The 20,588-nt window shown below is 33.3% G+C and overlaps 1 protein-coding gene across 10 annotated transcripts in view; it reads right to left on the bottom strand.

The window, feature by feature from the left end:
• EPHA6 (EPH receptor A6) overlaps positions 1-20,588 on the bottom strand; it is an 831,631-nt gene that overhangs the window by 755,988 nt on the left and 55,055 nt on the right. For all 10 annotated transcript variants that reach the window (XR_012378040.1, XM_073892326.1, XM_073892340.1 and 7 more), the window contains exon 2: positions 6,968-7,032. Coding sequence is in view for 9 of the 10 variants with exons in the window: in XM_073892326.1 (XP_073748427.1) it covers positions 6,968-7,032 (65 nt within the window). In the remaining variant the exon portion in view is untranslated. The remainder of the gene's footprint in view (positions 1-6,967; positions 7,033-20,588) is intronic.

Here is a 20,588-nt window from a genome sequence, read left to right as displayed (position 1 = left end):
AACCATTCTGACTGGTGTGAGGTGATAAAAAAATCATTTTTTTCATTAAAAATCATTAGCAACTGAATTATATGTTCACTTATAGTTTTATTTAGACATGAATGACCTGTATCACTATTCTCCTATTACTTCAGGGTAAATTTCCTAATACCAATTCACTATGTTTAACAGATAAGATCACATATCTCGTATCATCTTGCGTTATACAAACCCTAAAGATCATCTAAGTCACAACATGCAAAAATACAAATGATATTTGAAATCAATATTTGACATCTGAGAAACAAAGTTTTCTAATCTCTAATTGTCATAATTAATATAAAATGCAACTTAATATCCAAAAACACTTTTTTTTTCTACTAGGAGTCAGCTTTCTCTTACCTCTTTTTGTTAAAGTGTTCTTCACTGTTGAAAAGGAAGCTTGATTTTGAGTATTGGAGTGCCTATATCTATGTCCACTACAACTGTGTAACAAAGATCTGATCTACTATGTATACAAGTAGCCAAAACAAGAGAGTGGGGGGAAAAAAATCTGGGATAAGCAAAACTTTCATTTTCTTGCTAAAAATATTACTATGAATCGAAAGAAATAGTGAAAATCTTTCAGGTGAGATTGATGGAGTGCTTAAAAATCAAATTCTTTGTATCAACATTAAGTATCTGTAATACTAAGTATAAGTAAAATAATACCTTATGGAATTATTATCATCAAATGTTATCTTTTAACTATCAGATTTTGTTAGGTGTAAGTACTGTTAATAATCAGTATGTGGCTACCCAAACAAGTCATTTATCTTTTCAATTATGGTATCAAAACTAAAAAGCCATATGGCTATTGAATCTTAAGTAGTATCAAATATAATTTAAAAAACTCAAAGAAAATAATGTAAAAGTCTTTAATCATGAAATTCTTTTTTTATATTATGAAGTCTTTCATTTTTCTGGTGGGTAGCAGTTACTTTTTATTAGTCAGAATTAATGTTGAGCCAGGGTCCCCACTGTGACATACCCTACTGCTATGTGGCATTGAATGGAACCAAATCTGTAATGCATATTAAGGATTTTGGATGTCACACTCAACTACAGATCTTCTTATTGTATTATTCTCTTTCATCTACAATGTTATATATTGGCTAAAACCAAATTGGAATAAAAATATTAAAGGAAAGGAGTAAACATAAGTAAATGTTTCAAGAAAATTTATATAATTTTTCTTTAACACCTTTTCACATTATGAGAACAAACTCAAGACATACATTTTTTTTAATTTCTTCTTTTGTACAAAGTTGCTGCATGAACAGTATCTTTCATGTTTCTTTTTTCTCATTAGCATTAAAATAGCATGACTTCTTAAAGACTATCTTCTTCCCAGGAGATTTTCAAAATTAAATCGGTCTTTCAGTTTTGCAAGGAGTAAGATTTAGTATTAACCAGGTATCAGTTATTTATAGCAAATGAAAAATCCAGGACATATGCCTATACTTAATATTTATGAAAACATTTCTTCAATATTCACTGATAACTTCTATAGTGTTATGTGAAAATTTTTATTCAGGCAGCATTCTTTCATTGATTATCATGGCACTATTACCTAGTCTGCTATATCATCATAATTTTATTATGTTAGTGTAGTAATTGACAGATCAAGGATGGAAGGGACACTTATAAGATAAAGCTCTTAAGAGTTTTAAATTATGTAGACATAAAATTCTTCACATTAGACCATGACAGCACAGCATTAAGAATTATAACCACTGGTTACCAAAATCTCTGATATATTCATTCTTTTCTAACACCAAGCTTCATTATATACACAAGTGTAATTATTCAGTTTCACTCCATTCTCAATATATCAATAATGTCCTATTACCTATATTTTGAACATCCTTTGCTAACAATTTTCTAAGGCACCTTTCATTTCCATGGGTCTACATTATTATCTAAAACAAAAGAAAGCTTTAATACTTTTTGTTTGTTTGTTTCACTGAATCCAGAAAGTTTTTACTCTTACTTCTATTTACGGGGACTGAGCTATACACTACCTACGTCAATTAAGACACTGAAATTCTAAGTCTTCCACAATATCATTATCCTACAATCACTGTCCTATTTACCACAAAACCCTTCACTCCAACCACACAAAATATTTTCAACATTCCCAAAACTTAGTGCACACGTTTAAGAATGCTCTGTCTTTTCTCAAGTTAATCTCTTTGCCTAGCAGATGCTTTCCACCCTCTTGTCCAGCCCATTTGGGATTCCTTCACAGTTTATCAGAAAGAGCTAATGTCACATCCTACTACCAATATTCCCTGATCAGAATTAATCCCTCCCTTCATTATTCTTTCACAAGCCATTCTGCAAAACTGCCTGAAGACACTCTCCGACCTTATGATTATGCAGAATGATCTCTATACTATGAGGTTTCTGGAGCTATAAGTACTCTAACAAGGTACTTGGCACAAAGAGCATAAAATGGAAGTTTGCTAAACTGAATTGTGGACATCACATATTTTAAATGTTGATGCAAATGAGTTGACTAGCAAGCATTTCAGTAAATACATACACATATATTTTTTTCATTTTTGCAAGCCTAAGAAGTCATTTGTTCAAAACTACTCACTCATCTATGTTCCACATTCTCTAACCAGAGGTGCTTACCTCCTACTCAAATTACCAGTAATGGGTTTTATTCACAGACATTGTAAATGTCTACTCCATTTAGTAGCATGATACTACTGGTGGGATGGCTATTTTAAGTAAAAAAAATTTAAAAATCTCTAAAGTCATTAAATCACATATTTTATATAGTATATAATTTCAAAGATGTCTCTTAGTTCAACTCTTTATAGAAAAAAATTATCAATTGAAAAGTTATTCCTAGGAAATCTTCATTCAGAGAAATACCAATTACTTGATTTCATAGAGTTGCGAAATTTATCTAGTTGTCTTTTTTACCCGTGGCATATTTGAAAATCAACTGAGATAGTGTCTCTGAAAAAAAGTAAACTTTAGTCAAAATGGCCATTCACATTAGCATGCCTCAACAAACCTGACAACCTGGAAAAAGTCATACAATTTCAAACAGATAAAATTACAATTTTAATATACAGATATAAATGGTAGTTTAAATGTTATAAACTGAAACATAAAAAAATTCTTTTTTAAAAAGATTTATTTATTTGAGAGGGAGAGAGAGAGAAAGAACAGGGCAGCGGGGCAGAGGGACAGAGGGAGAGGGAGAAAGAGTCTTAAGCAGACTCTCTGCTGAGTGTGGAGCCCAATGCAGGACTCGATCTCACAACCCTGAGATCATGACCCGAGTCAAAACCAAGAGTTGGACACTTAACTGAATGCACCACTCAGGCATCCCCCAAAAAATATTTCTAATGTATCCAAATACCGCTATTTATTGGATTATAAATGTTTATGTACAGATCTAATATAAAGACATGAAAATTCCATTTTACTTGGTTACTAGGAATATTACAGACATTAAGTGTTGAATAATTTCTGAGATATTAGTGATCAGCAACACCCAGTTTTTTCTAACAGAAAAACCTTCTAAAGCATAAGGCTTAAGTGGAAGAAACCAAAACAGTGTTAGCCTTGCCTTATTTTTGCATATGTGAAGGATTTTGTGAATATTGCCACATCTCTCAGATACAGGTGGAAGCAAGTTTAACCCTCAATTTTTTCATTTAGTAGCTATTCATATAGCTACTTGGCTCTATTACTTAAACACTCTGAATCTCTGCTTCATCACTTGTAAATTGGGAATAATGATTCTCAGAGTTTCGGTAAGATTTGAAAGTGCTCAATAAATATCCTTTTAAAACTGATTAACAGTTTCTATAGATTTTAAATTATTTAACTAATATTGATGTCTAGATGATTTTCATTTTCACCTTTTTATTTTTTTAAAGATTTTATTTATTTATTTGACAGAGCAATAGCAAGAGCAGGAACACAAGCAGGAGGAGAGGGAGAAGCAGGCTTCCCGCCAAGCCAGGAGCCCGATGTGGGACTCGATCCCAGGACCCCGGGATCACGACCTGAGCCACAGGCAGGCAGACGCTTAACTAATGAGCCACCCAGGCGCCCAATTCTCACCATTTTTAGAGCCTTTTGCAAAGTTCTTCATCCTTACTGATTATTTCCTTACTTGTTTTAACCTATAAAGAGCTTTAAGTAAACTTTATTCTCAACAGTAATATACCCACTTCACTAAAAAGAAATTGAAGCTATATGTTTTCTTTAAATCATATATCCATTTTACTGTTACGTAAATCATATATCCATTTTACTGTTTCCCTGGATTCACCTTTGTTTCACCTAATTCATGTAGCTTCATCTATTATAAACTATGTCCATATGTTTTCATTTTCAAGTATTCCTATTGCTTTCACATGCTATGTACGCACTATTTTTTGAGGGATAATCTAAGAGTAACATAGCTCATTCCAACAGTGACATTCCAAGGTAACTGAGTATTCAATTTATGTCTTAATGTCTGAATCCCTGTGTGATTTTTCCCTCTGTAGTTTATACATGTTGGTCACTGGTCTTTATATTTATATGGTAGAATCTTACAGGAAATAAAAAGCATGTGTGTGTTAAAGGTAAGTATCTACTTGGCTTAGAATTTTTGCTGCACTAATTCCTAGCTCTGTGACCTTGTAAAAGTCATTTAATGTACCTGAGTCTCGATTTCCATATCTTTCAATGGGGTAAAATTATTATTGATTTCTAGGACTCATGTGAGTAAACTGCTTTAAACGAAGCCTCCCATATGGTAAACGCTTGATAAATATTAACCATCCCTCCCTTTTAAACCTAATCCATCCTACTTATTTTCTCCTGTATTCTCCTTCCTTTCTTCTTTCACCCTTTCCTCCTGCAAATCTGAGGCTGGTGTCCAAAATGTTCATCTCAGTCAAGTACTATGTTTACCAAAGGGAGAAAAGAAATCTGAATCAATTATGCAAATATCAACATAAATGACTGGACTTTCATGAAGTTTCCAAAGCTCCTGTCTGTTACTAGTGCCATGATGAAGATGCAGGCTTTCGTCAGAAATCACTAAGTTCGAATTAAATCTCATCACTCACTACTTAACCTATAACTTGTCGGTATTTTGTGTTCCTTACTTTCTTTAAGGTGAGGTTTCTCCGACTGGGAAACAGAACTAAGATATACCTCATCAGGCTATTGTGAAAATAAAATAAAATTCTTAGCGCAGTGTCTGCAAACAGAAAACTTCTGGGTAAGCATTACTTTTCAAACAATTCCACCCCTTCTCTAAGTAATAAGCCAGAAAGAGTAGGGGAAAAAAAAAAATCTCCCTTTCACAACACCTATGACAAGATCAGTAAGAGAACAATAGCAGTAAGTTTATTTGTAACCCTTTAAGTCCCTGTGTCTCCTCCTCACCAGTATGCTTTGAAATGCAGCCTGGTCAAGACAAATACAATCACTGGAGCAGGGATATAGCTCCTTCTGTTCCTCACACGATTCTTTGGCTATGACTACATGAAGCCAGTGATAATATAATCACTAATATTTTTTGTCATTTTTTTAAACAATGGAAAAGTAGCACTTATAAACTTTATAAGTTCTTATAAATTACTTTGTATACTGAGAAAGGAAAGAGGTACATATCTCGGAAGATAATTTTTTAAAAAAATGTTTCATTCGTTCTTCAAAGTAACTGTAATAAATTTGACATGCTTAATACAGTCAATAAATATTGATGTTTAATGAAAATAAGATCATGAATGTATAAAGATAGTTTCAAAGATTTATTTTCAGAAATGGTTTGATGAGAGCTTTATGAGAATAAAACGAAAATTTCAGAAAAAATAAAATCGGTCTATAAAACAAAGAAATCTAAAGAAAAAATAGCCTGTTGAAAAAAGGAAGATTTAACTCTTCATAGAAATTTATACTTGAAAACACACATGTTAAATGAGTAACTGTTGCTATAAAAGGTCAAATTCAAACAATATTTGTAAATGAGTAACTGTTGCTATAAAAGGCCAAATTCAAACAACATTTGAATGATTCTAAAAAATTAAACATTTTTCAGTCAACTTCTGTTGGATTTAAATTTGCAGATGTAATGGAAAAAGCAATGTAAAAATATCAACTTAGAATCTGATGAATGAGAAAAATACAATTTCTAAAAAAAGGAAGAAAAGCTAACCCAAGTATATCTGAATAACAGCTGAGTACCTCCATTACTGAACATTTTGCTTAATTAGACAAAATCTAAATAAAAAGCTTCACAAACCACCCTTTCATTTTAACTTAAAATTAAAAAAAGAAGTAGAAATACATTGCAATGTCAAAATGATGCAAAATACATTAAACCATATTAAAAAGCAATTATAACCACAGCTAAAATGATATCAGTACTTGAAAAATTGTAGTTTGTAAATTACACACCCTTAAATTACACGACTTTCAAAAGCAAGAACTCTCAGCTAACAAAAACCTAATCATAATATTTCTTTTTGTCAAGTTCAAAAAACACATACTACTTTAGTACAGATATTTTCTAATAAAAAACAAATTGTTAATATCTGTAAAATCCACTTATGATAATCTAAAGTTTATGGACAAATACTCACTGAGGTTACCAAATTTAATAAACCTATATATAAAAAACTGTCTTGAACTTATACACAGAAATTTTTTCTATGAGAAAACATTTATATGGGAGACAGTCCAATGTTACTATATATAAACACTATATTAAAGAAAGACTAATTTAAAAGAAAGCAAAGATTTTATACAACATTCTCATTGGTTACAAGTTCTAATTGTATTTTAATCTTTTCTCTGGAACTTTAGTTATATGCTAAAATTAATACTACCTAGAGCCCAAATCCACTGTTCTTTTAACTATTATGAGACCCTAAAAACCTAGCAAGGATGAAAATTTTGAAAACATATTTAAACTTACCCCATTTAACGGATATGTTTTCCATCCCAGCTCTCCCAGCACAGTTGTTGTATCAAGCAACACAACTGGAATTAAAAAAAAAAAAAACAAAAAAACCTTACATGAATTTTTCAATCGATGCAAAAACGTTATTTAAATCATTAATGTCAACTACCTTTACTATTATTCATTGCATTAGTTTTAATATGCTGCATTATTTACTTTAAAATTAACTGTGTATACTAAATACTAATATAATAACATTAAGTAATGATAAAATACATGAGGTAGTTATAACTTATTTTCAAAATATGTAATTTGTGTTTAACAATGCTAAATAAAATAGATAACTGAGCGACAGAATTAAGTCATTTTTAATAGCTGGCTTTTAAAACTGATAAATGTTGATGGAGGTAATCAAGATGATGTGACTGACAGTTGACCCTTGAGCTGGACCCAGGCAACGGGGGGCTCTTCACTCCCCTCCCCCAACCTCAGAATGTAAGCTCTGCCTACTGTTTCGGTAGTGGGAGCTGTTCTAAGGACAGAGCCTTGAGAGAGTAACATGTTGTTGAGACCACCTGGATAGTATACATGACTGAACCCAGTTAAGGCTTCTATGCAAACTTTAAGATTCTGGTGGGTGGGTGTGGAATCTTGCAGCTGCCCAAGACAAGTTTCCTTGCTTATTAGCCCTGCCACCTACCAATCTGGAGTGGTCTGCCTCTTTCTGCAGTCTCTCTTGGCCTGCATGAATAGGGGGCCAGTTTGGGGACCAACAATGGAATAGTCACCTTTGCTTCCCCCACGACTTTCATATATAGTCTTTTTATACCACAATAAAGAAAGAAAAACTGTTAAAGCAGGCTTCTGTAGCTCCTTTTAATGTTGTTAAATGCCCTTATATATGATTTGCATAGTATGAAAACAACTCATTTTTAATAAATCTACTATCTTTAAAGCATAGATTACATTATTATTGTATGTGTGGGTATACTGACAGCTAAGGCAAAAGCAAAAATAAAAACCATGCATCTTTTTTCCTGACCAAAAGTTACTCATAATCTGATCAAAAGGCAGACAGAAAAACAAATGATTAGAACATATTCTGTTAAATTTTAAAATGGAAGATTATATAATAGCCTAGCAATTAAGTTACATTAGGGCTAGTACAGAGGTCTGGGAGAATTTCATAAAGGAGATGCAATTTGAGCTGACCTAGGACAAAGGGACTTTCAATTAGATGTGATAAGAAACAAATGGTTTATTTTTAGAATAAAGTAACTGAGCTATAACTAAATCAGTTTTCAGTTGCTGGTGTCAGAACTAGCAGTGGGGATTATTTGGGGAACTGGCAGGATAGAAATGAGGTTGGAAAGATAGATATCAAATGGGGAGGATTTTTGTGGTGTTTCCAGGAGTTAAATTGTAGGGCCCATGATTCAAATCTTTATTTTTAACTACTAACTCCAAGTCCCCTAGATGCCAGTAGGCCATGGATCATACTCTGAGAAACAATGCTTTGGTATTTCATCGTGAGTTTTAGATCTTCACATAGTCAAGAAAGTGGGGTTTTCTATTTGTAGTTTTAAAATGTTCCACTGATAGTATGCTATTTGGTGTCTATTGTAAGGATTCTGTGGTTTTTCTTATTTGAATCACTATGTTTTATTAATTTTTAAGTACAAAACCATACGTCAATTTCTGATGAACTCTACTCATTGTAGAATATTCTTTCAGTACTGTTAAAATCAGTTTACTAAATATACATTTGTAAAACTGAGCTGTAATTCTTTAAATTTTATTGTGGAAAATTCTCAAACATATATTAGAGTATACAGAAAACAGTCAAATGAACCCTCATGTACTCATCACCCAGATTCAATAATTACCAACTTATAGTCAATCTTACTTCATCTATATATGTTTACCTACTCTCTCCCACTGCAGAATTTCTTTGAGGCAAATTCCAGTAATAATCATCCACAAAAATTTCAGTGTATATTTCTATGATAAAGACTCCTTTTAATATAGCAACAATATCTTAATTTATTACAAGTAGTAATTCTTTAATGTCATCAAATATCCCTATTGTCTCAACTTACCTTGAACAGGAAAATCGAGTTCAAGATAAGTGCTATTCATTGCAGTGAGTTGACACTGTTCTTTGTTTTTTGTTTTTTTTTTAATCTAATTTCCCCCATTAACTTTTAAGTTAGATTTACTGAAGTATGATTTACTTACAATAAAAAAATCACCCTCTTTAAATGTACTTTTCTTTGAATTGTGACAAACCCCCACATCCGTGTAACCACTGCTACAATCAAGCTATGGAATATTTCCATCGCCCCCCAAATTTCCCCCATGATCCTTTTTGGTGAATCCCTTCCACAACCCAGACACTAGCAACCACTTTAATCTAATTTCTGTCCCTATGATTTTTGCCTTTCCCAAAACATCAAATCAATGAAATCATATAGCATGAAGCCTTTTTGGGCCTGGTTCTTTCACGTAGCATAATGCATTTGTTATAAATAAAGCCACTATAAACTTTCATGTATAGATTTTTATATGACCCTATGCTTTTACTTCTCCATAGTAAACAGGGATTCCTGGGTTATAGGAAGAGTACTTATTTATTTATTTATTTATTTAGATTTTTTTTTTTTAAGATTTTATTTATTCATTTGACAGAGAGAGAGAGAGACAGCGAGAGCAGGAACACAAGCAGAGGGAGCAGAAGAGGGAGAAGCAGGCTTCCTGCTGAGCAGGAAGCCCGATGTGGGACTCGATCCCAGGACCCCGGGATCATGACCTGAGCCGAAGGCAGACGCTTAACGACTGAGCCACCCAGGCGCCCTATTTATTTATTTAGATTTATGTATTGGTCAGAGAGAGAGCGTGCGCACAAGCAGGGATAGTGGCAGGCAGAGGGAGAAGCAGGCTCCCTACTGAGCAAGGAGCCTGATGTGGGACTCCATCCCAGGACTTGTGATCATGACCTGAGCCATGCAGGCGTCCCAAGAATGCCTATTTTTGAGAAACTGTCCAATTGTATTCCAAAATGGCATTAGCAGAATATGGTTTTCCAGTTGCTTTACATGCTCAGCAGGATTTGGTATTGTCCAGGTTTTAAAGGCATTCTAAGAGGTGTGTAATGGTATCTTATTGTTGTTTTAATATATTTCTTTAATTACTAGACAGTTATCTTTTTCACTACTTGAAATCAAATTTACTAAAAAAATAGGTTATTTCATCCCACACTCTAGGTTTTTCTAATTGTGAGATATCATTGAACATGCTCTCCCATTCCCTTTATTTTCTTTAAATTGGTAGATTTAGTAGCTTGATCAGATTCAAGTTCCATTTATTTTTTATACAATTACATACCAATGTCTACTAGGATTATGTTAAAAAGACTTGGGAACCAACTTTCATAGGCTTCCACTGGCCAAAAATGGATAATCTGATCATATACCCAAGGTTAATGCATTCATAATGATTCATAATGATAAAATATACCAACTGATAACTTTTGCAGAATACTAGGAAAGCATTATTTTAAAAAACTGGTAAATAATCTGAAAACAAAACATTTTGCTTTTTCTATATAATCTACTTATGAATAAAGAAATAGTTAAATGAAGTAACATTTCTCTTACTGAAATAGTTCAGGTAATAAATGAAGAAGGAATGACTGAATTAGGCTATCCCATTTTCTACTCTTAATGAATTAATATATTTAGCTAATGGTTTTCAATGGCTGTTAACATCATCTAAAGAGAAAAAAAGACACATAAAGGGCTAGAGCTTTTTAAAAGCGTTTCTTAAAAGTTTCATTTATTTCCTATTAACATACAATGCTAACAAGCCTGGAAATAAAATAAAATACAATAAGGATGATATATATATATATATATATATATATATATATATCTCAATCATATATACAAACACACACACATATATACATTCATTCTCATACACACAAATTATACAAAAATATTTGATGGCATTTGGGTTCATTCAGTGTAACAATCTCACATTTTAGATAAAATAGCTGAAGATATCATTATAATAAATACCAAAGATATGTTTATCTTATTATCAAATGAAAGTTATTTTTGTTATATGCTACTGAAAAGAATTCAGAAGTATTAAAGACCAGTATGCAGTTCTGAGTACTCAAAAGTTCAATGTAACTCATGGAGCACATTTATACTTTTAAAAATAATCATTATTTCCCTGCAGGCTGGCAAAATAATGATACTAATTCACAGTCCCTGTAGGAAGAACTTTCCATTATTTTCTTCTTCAAATAGCCTCCACATTGTCATATAAGTTGTTTCTTTTTTAAAATACCCAATTAACAGATGAGAAAACTGAGCCTCAGAAAGGTTAAGTAGTTTTCCTTGAGATCAGAAACAAATTTGGATTCCAAACAAGGAGACTGATGCTAGAATGTCCTCTGTAAAACATTTAAAACTTTTAAATTTTTTAAGTGTTTTTCTTCTTACCCTTTATAAAAGTTTTTATTGAAATTCAAGTTAGTTTACACACAGTGTGTTATCAGCTTCAGGTGTACAATAGAGTGATTCAACACTTCCATACAACACCTGGTGCTCATCACAAGTGCACATCTTCATCCCCATCACGTATTTCCCCCATCCCCCACCCCCATCCCCTCTAGTAATCATCAGTTTGTTCTCTATAGTCCAGAGTCTGTTTCTTGGTTTGCCTCCCTTTGCTCTTACTTTTGTAGATACAGAGAAACATCACTATTTCTTTTGCTGATCCAAAATCTTTTATCCTCATTTTCTCATCAATGGATTCTACAGAAAATTTACCAGTACTACATATAAATCACACCATTTAAATCAAGGGGTTTACTGGAGCAGAGTGTTCAAAAATCTGTAATATTAAAGTCCACCAACAGAGATTCATTTTTCATAGACTGGCAAACTAATTAATTGATTAGTTGTCCCAATTTTTTTTTTCTTAAAACTGTTAGGCTGCTTGGTTCTCAATATTTAGCATATATAAACTGTGAAGTATATTCATGTCAAAACAAACAAACAAGAGAAATATGTATATACCTACAAAAGTGTAGATCCTTAGAATTTTCTTATGTCTTTATTAGCTTCAAGAAGCAATATTTATAAAATTGTTTATTTTCCTCTTTAAACTGCAATCATACTTTTTAAAAAATTCATAAGAACAGTAAAATTTCAAATTTGCATTCCTGACAAGTGACTGATAAACTGATATTAAAATAAAACTAAGGAGTTTGAGATTTTTAATACTACTACACGTGACAAATGTTTACATTTTACTATTTGTTTCATACATAAAACCCCCACAAATTCAGGTTTTTCAGGCACACTAATTGCATTGAACCCAGCAAGGTGAGAGCTCCTCCTGCTGGCTTTAAACAAGAGTTATCTAGTCCCTACCACATTGCAAAAATACAGTAAACTTAAAAGAGGAAAAAACCACTACGTTAACATAAACTTCAGTAAAAAGTCAATACTTTTTTATTTTTACTTTAATGTCAAGCTTTAAAATATAGCACAATTAATACCTATTATTTATGTAAGGAGTGCATATGAAAATATAATTATTCATATTATCAATAAGAAATTGGATAAATCAAAAATAAGTGTAAGGAGTAGTAGGTTGGTGGTATCAAAATAAAGTTTTGAAAATGTTTATATTGTTTAATAAGCAACATAATGCATAAATGTTTGCTAAACCACACACAATTTTCCTATTTACTTTTAGAAATAAATTTCCAGCATATTGTATTTCTTTCTGAAAATGTCTCTTAATTTTTTAGTACTCCCTTTACGCATCCTTTTGGAAATTATAAGAAAATTTCATTGTGTTCTAAAAGAAGATATCAAATGATAAAGACAAGATTGATAGTACTGGATTAAATGAGACTAATGAGTACCTAAGATTAAAAAGCTCAATGCTAATTTCTTGTCCTTGAATAATTTATCAAGTCTTTAACTACATCCCTTTTAATAAGCTTAAGAGATATTTTAAAAACAATTAGGTTATGGGGCGCCTGGGTGGCTCAGTCGTTAAGCGTCTGCCTTTGGCTTTGGTCATGGTCCCAGGGTCCTGGGATGGAGCCCTGCATCGAGCCCCGCATCGAGCCCCGCATCAAGCCCGCATCTAGCCCCGCATCGAGCCCCACATCGGGCTCCCTGCTCCGCGGGAAGCCGGCTTCTCCCTCTCCCACTCCCCTGCTTGTGTTCCCTCTCTCGCTGTGTCTCTCTCTCTGTCAAATAAATAAAATCTTTAAAAAATAAAAAAATAAATAAATAAATAAAAACAATTAGGTTATAGGTCTGTAGTATATCTTTACCCCAACTGCACAAAAAAAAAAGGACAGGATTTTTTTTGTACATCATTTGACAAATTAAGCAAAAGAAATCAATCAACCCACTAAGAAAGCAGTTATTCTTCTAGGATAATTTTGTTGTAAAAATTCGAGTTAATGGCATGTGGATTGAGTCCAAAGATTTATCAGTATTCTCCAACAGACTTCATGTGAAAGAGAACAAGGCATTTCTTCTTATAATCATTCAATTTAGAGCCTTTATTTCACAAATAAATCCAAGAAAGGTAAAGTTACTAAGTTATTTAGTAACAACATAGTAGCAGAGGCTTTTGATAGTTAATTCCAGTCATGTTCCACTGACTGTAATACACCCTACTAACACCCATAGCTCCAAACAAACTAGCTAATAAACAAAGGGAATGTTTCTGACATCATGACCAGATATAGTCAGAGAATACTTCTAATTATAAACATGCATATATATGTATGTGTATGTATATATATTTTTTATTTCTACATATTTTAGCACTCATCTATTTGAATATCATCCTGTTTAGATCCTGCTTTAAACTGACATTCACATTGCTACATTAAATGATTTAGTTTTGACATAATCGTATATTTTTGATTGACAAAAATCACAGCTTCAATTTCCAGATCTGTGTAACTATGGGTATCTACCTTCACACAAAGTCAGAATCAATATTTAATTCCTAAAAAAATCGTACACAGATTGCTTTAAATAAATATGGGATTATTATGTTTACCTCTAGTATGCCCCTATGTGTTTTGGTATTATTTTAAGCCAACATTTTCCAAAGAGAATCATTCTTTCTTAAAAATAGCGAAACTACTTTTATCTAGAAACTGAGATCAGTATTTGTTCATTAGGTGTATTTACAGCATTTTGTTTTGTCATGCCTTTCTTAGTTCTGTGGTTGCTTGCCTATTTTTAATACAGGTGGTGTTCATGATTAATTTTCCTACCCCATGTGAGAGTTTGAAAATCCTATTTGAAACATAAAGTAACATGAACACAGTGACATTAAACAGCTTTCTCAAATTTAGAGAATAAAATAAAGGCTAGAACTTTTGAATTCAAACCCTTCCTTCAGCTTTCTACTCTACTAGAAAATGACACCTTAGGGCGCCTGGGTGGCTCAGTCAGTTAAGCGTCTGCCTTCGGCTCAGGTCATGACCTCAGGGTCCTGGGATGGAGCCCTGCATCAGGCTCCCTGCTTAGCGGGGAGTCTGCTTCTCTCTCCCTCTGCCTGCCGCTCTCCCTGCTTGTGCTCTCTCTCTCAAATAAATAAATCAAATCTTTTTAAAAAATGGTATCTTTTTCAGAAAGCAGGTTCAAGCCTCTCTGCCTCTGTCCCTTCTGGAAAACAGATCACTCTTTTTCAGTTCTGATGGAAAAATAAGCTATAATAACCAGAAATTCTTTTCCTTCCTTATCACCTTAAATAGAGAAAAAAGCAAAAAAATTCAAGCTAGTTTGCTATTTAGAAGGCAAGTTATACTTGGAGTTAAGAACTACCGAAAACCTTATCAATAATAGTTGATTAAAAATATAACTAATAGGGTTCATCCTCACTTCCACATCGTCCTATTTTCCTCAAAGAACCTCTATATTGCTATCCTGCTTGACACAGCTTTATTTGCTTCATCTTAAATCATTTTTAACGCCTGCCATTAAGACAGGCAAGCTTACCCATAGACCCAAGAACCCAGATGTGGATCTGGTCCATGATAGAGTCACCAAATGACAGGTGCACCCCAAGGCTCCTAAGCAAGGTCAGTAAGACTTATCAATGAGTCACCTCACAAGTCATGCTTTCCCCATCAAACTGTTCAGTTATTTCTATAGACTAAAAAAAAAAAGGAAAAGAAATTTGGCATGTTCCTATTTAATAGCAAATATAATTCTTTCATTTTGGCATCCTCTGCACTTTGATCTATAAACTAAGTAGTTTTGTGTAGGACCTGTATTATTTCCATTTGTTTCAATTACAGAGAGATTAAATAGGTAGAAAAGACTATTTGGCTTTGATTTTAGATTTGCTAGTCATACATTTAATAAATGTCGTGATTTTTTTCATTTGGCACAGAAACTCACAACATACATATTCCACAATTAGCCCAAACCATTGACACTTCAAACTCAAGGTTTGAAATGCATTTAAATATTGTTTTTAGAGCTCTGTTAAAAACAGATTATGACTACTTACTTAAAAGTCTTATCTAGTCTTATCTACAATATAATGGCCATCTCAATGTAAAACCATTTCTACATGATGGGACAACAGTCTAAAAAAAAATATTGAAGCCGTTACTCTAAAAAGAAATAATAATGGCTTTGCACTAAGAAAGAAATAATGAGTTTTACTAGAATCTAAGAGAAAAGTATATGAGTAAAGACTTCTTTTTTCCCCTGGAAATGGAAGGGAGTTTTTCCCTTTGCAATATTGTGTTTTTTTTTGTTTTTTTTTTTCTCCATTACACTTACATGGACATAATGGAAATCGTTTTTAACTTCCTTCATTAGGACATGTGTAGTCACAAAAATGTTACTTGATTTTACTTTAAGACATGTTGACATTATTTCAACATTTATTGAGTCTGTTACATTTAAGATGCTATATTAGCTATTTCATGGTATAGAAAGTTTATGAGATACTATGTGTAGCCTCAAGGAGTGTGTGATATCATTTTTTCACTACCACTATTAGGAATTTTGTGTCAACTCACATGCCATAGTTTATTCAAACACAGATTATAGCAAAAAAGTTTAAAATGCCCTTATTCAGAAGGTACAGAAGAGAAAAGACTGCAGCTATTCAGTAGAATGTGTAAAATTAAACTGCTGTTTCAAAAGGGCAAACATCCAATAGCATATCAACATCTCCATAAAACTGGCAGTAACTGGACCATTTATCTCAGTTTCTATACAAGTTCCAAAGATGAATAGATTTTAGAAATATATCCCAGTAGTCAACAGTAAGGAAAATAATAATTTTCTACCTGAAAACTACTTTTTGAAATAATCCCAAATACAAGAAATATCTACTAAATTGTCAGAACAAACAGTGTTTTATTTAGAGTAAGAAATTAAAAAAACTGAAGTACACATTACTGGAAGTAAACATTTACTAATCCAAACTTTAGTCATCAGCTATAAAAAATTATCAGGTAAAAAAAATCATAATTGTATTGTTAAAATTTTGAAAAACAAATGTATTAAGCAACTTTGAAAGGACAATATTCTTTTGTCCATTGAAATTATGGCCAAATCAAGATATAATTATCAGGCCGCCTGGGTGGCTTGGTCAGTTGAGGCTCTGACTCTTGGTTTCAGCTCAGGTTTTAGGATCTCAGGGTCCTGGGATCCAGCCCCACATCAGGCTCTGTGCTCAGCGAGGAGTCGGCTGGAGATTCTCTCACTCAGGCTCCCTCTCCTCTGCCCCTCCCCCCAGTCACATTCTCTCTCTCTCTAAATTAATAAATAAAACCTTTTTTTAAGAAAGATATAATTATCAATATTTAATTTAAAAATTAGTTCTGCCAATATAGTATGAGCTCCTCAAGGGCAGGGGCCGTGTGTGTGTATTTTTTGAATAAAATGAATGCATGCATGCATGTGTGCATGAATAAATGAATGAATGAATGAACAGATGAACAGTTGAATGGGCATGGGAACAAACTCATGTCTTGGGAAAAAACATTCTTAACCAACTACTGAAAAAGCAGTGCAGGATTAGTCGGAAGGTAGGCACTGGACAAAATTTAAGTGGCCATTTTGCTTACTTTTTAAGGGAGAAGGTCAAAGGCTACTCATGACCTCTCTAAGAGGTGGTTAAGGGACAAAGTGGTCTTTGGAAAAAAATAAAATCAAAGTAGGCATTTGTTCTGAGCACAGAATGGGTTGTTAGAAGACACTTTCTATAACTTTTGGTGTCCTTTTCTCTGCTCCACCTGGCCCTAACCCTTTCATCAAAGAGTGCCCGTAGACTGCTTGCTCTCAGTCCAAACTCCGTGCATCTATCCCCATCTCTAACAGTGCACAGTGTTCAAATTATCCCTTCTTATCTGCTGCACCACTGAAAACACTCATCATATCAAGAAAACATTTTCACTAAAATAGCACACAAATGTGTTTATGAATACTCATTTCTCCTTATCCCTTCCTGTGTTATTTATTTATCCAACTTAAATTTGAATTGATTACAGCACGCTTTGGGTAACAGTGAACTTGGGACTCTTTCATGGCATAGCTAATACCACACCACATAAGCAATTCCTCATAGACTGTATTGAAAAAGAACTCCTAAAAGTCCAACTTCTAACATCCAAAGAAATTACCCTCCGTTTAGATTATATTGTGTGCCTGTGTAAACTTAGCCAAGTCATAATTCTTATTCTACCAATTCTTGGGAATTGCTCTGCCATTAACCAAGTAATTCTCTAATGTTTAGTATACACACCAACCTGGCTATCGACAGACTCTGATCTTTTTAGCCATTCTTCCAGGATAGCATGCATGACTTAGTATGTAAAAACATGAGTAACAAACAAAAGTTTGCTTATTGTGTCACGGGTCATGATTATCTCTTCTTTGCCCTTTGAGTTTCTCTTGTTAATCTACTCCCAAGTGTCTTCAAACAAAACAAAACAAAACAACCAAGAGTCTTCTAAGAGAAAAGTAAGAACAGTGGCTTTTTTTCCCCTTAGATTTCCCCATCCACTCTCTCCAACTACTTGCAGAAATATCATCCATACTCTAGCTTTAGTCTCTAAAAAAGATACAGCCAAATTGCTAGTTGAAGACTCTTCTCTACAGCAGCTAACTAAACTGTCCATGAACACTTAAACACTCAGCTGCTTATGAAACATGATTGTCATGTCATAAAACTTGATAATCTGTTCATACAATAATATATATTTCGGAAGAGATGCTGCAAAAGAATAATTTAAATAAAATGTAATTTTTAACCCTTTTACCATAATTTCACCATCCTTGGCTGCCTAAGAAATATGTGTTGTCTCCTGAATCACTAAATTGAATTATACTGAGATTTCAGTAAAGTAATATTGCCTGTGGAAGAAAATAGCCTATAATGAGAGAAATGGGCAGGAAAAATATGAAGACAAAATATAAAGACAACTAGTTGTCATATCATTTACACATAAAACAGCTTTTAGCATAATTATTTGATAAATAAAGTCATGAGAATTATGTAGGACAACTTCCTACTGAAACTACTGAGGAAATGACAGAGCAAATGTGATGCCAGACTTAGAGGCACATGAACTGTAAGACAGCTGATCTTTTGTGACATATTTCTGCACTGCAGACGAGTAAGGAGGAGGAATGGTTCATAAATGAAATATTTACAAATGTGACCCAAGCCAAGAGCAGCATGGTTTCAGTATATAGAAAAGAATGACAGATGGACACTTTATTGTTGGCAGAAATAAAAGAAAAAAAACAAAACAACAACAAATAGGCATTATCATCATTATCCTGAAGGGAAGGCAAGTCATTAAGTGCTTTTGTGAAAGTGTTTATCATCAGGATCTTGTGCAATAAAATAAATGCAATAAAGATGATAATGGCATTTTAACATTTAGGCAAATGGAGACTATTTTACCCAACACAGCATAATTAAACGTAAGAAAGTGGATACAGGCTTTTATAATACACTGATCAATTTGTTTTATTGATTACCCAAGACATGAATTATGGTAAGAAATATAAAATGCTGAGAAATTCTTTTGGTGAGGTATCAGGATCCAAACTCCATCCTCAGCTGCCATGACTGAGAAGCTCAATTTTTATCCTTCCAAGGAGGAATGATCATATTTTAGGAGACTGATTCCTGATAATCAGACATACAGAAGACTAATTTATAAATAAGGACGATTTATTCACTGATGATTTGTCTCCCCAGGGAATCTCTTTCCTTGAACGTAAACACATTCAAGAGACTAAATTATAGATCGAAGATTTCTAGGAAAGTACTAAATTACTGGAAAGGAGTAACCTTGTTGCGCTTTTCAATCCTCTAGGCCTATTTCCATGTAAGGAATTCACAATTTTACCTACCCATTTTAAAGCTCCTAAGTTTGAATAGTGCTGAGAAACAATAAGTTTTCTATTTCTAAGAAAGAAAAAAAATTTTTCTAAAAGAAGAAAATACATATATTCCCAACTTATTGTAACTTTGGCATTCCATTAGCCTAAAGAGATCCATGTCCCATTTCTAACTTATAAAATGAGATTTTTTTTTGTTTTTAAGCCATTTCAAACACTATTTGCAAGGCATATTAGAGTCTCCATAGTTATAGCCTATTATTGGCTAAATTTTGGAAAGATTAATTTTTATTTTTTGGAAAGAAAACTGGTTTTATGTGTAGATTCTTATTAATTACAAAGTAGCATGTGTTTTTTTCCCCCCAAGAAAGGTTCTTCCATGTGAGTAAAACAAATCTCAATTACTGAATTTTATATGGTTTCAAATAAGGACAGAGAATAACAGTTGTGGCCATGCTGCACGATTTTGGAAAGAATCTAAACTTTTAGGCATGGAGTCCACAATTGGTTGGACAGATTGCTTTGGTTTCAGACAACTCTTTAGTGTGGCCCTTATTTTTATCAACCAAGAATGAGAAGAGTTTTAAAAACTTAAAACCACTGATTTGTCAATACAGATAGTTTCTGAGAAACTCAATATTTCACTCCTCAATGACATTATTTGATCCTATAATCCCAAACTGCCATATTCTGAATAATGCACAATTGTACATTCTTTGGGAATCTGTTACTTCTTGTTTTCTCTGTCTTCAAGCTTTTCAGAAAAAAACTTACCAGTTTGAGGGGTTCAACTATTATTTCAATGTTATCAATCTTCAAAACAGTACCTCCAGCGTAAGTCTCTTTTATGCATCAGACACAGTTCAGAGGTTCCTTATCTGTTCACAAACTGGCCTCTGTACACGGAAGGCAAGGACATTCCAAAGAGAGAGAGGGAAACCATTTCAGATTGGCAGGTGGCAGGTTTTAATAAACAATGGAACTTACTTAAAAGCCTTGTCTTAGGCAGCCAAAGGTGAGTGTACCTTCACACCTGCCTGCCAGATCTTAAGTTTGTAGAAGCCTTAACTGGGTCCACTCCCGTGTACCATTCAGATGGTCTCAATAACATCTTACTCTCTCCAGACTATGTCTTTGGAACAGCTCCCACTGTAAGAACAGTGGGCAAAACTGTACATTCCAAGGACAGGGACAGGGTG

Source organism: Callorhinus ursinus, unplaced genomic scaffold, assembly GCF_003265705.2.
Source record: "Callorhinus ursinus isolate GAN/ISIS: 27379988/994484 unplaced genomic scaffold, GSC_fseal_2.0 scaffold1, whole genome shotgun sequence".
NCBI lineage: Eukaryota > Metazoa > Chordata > Mammalia > Carnivora > Otariidae > Callorhinus > Callorhinus ursinus.
Note: the sequence above shows the minus strand (reverse complement) of the source record. Positions and strands in the feature narration are given on the sequence as shown.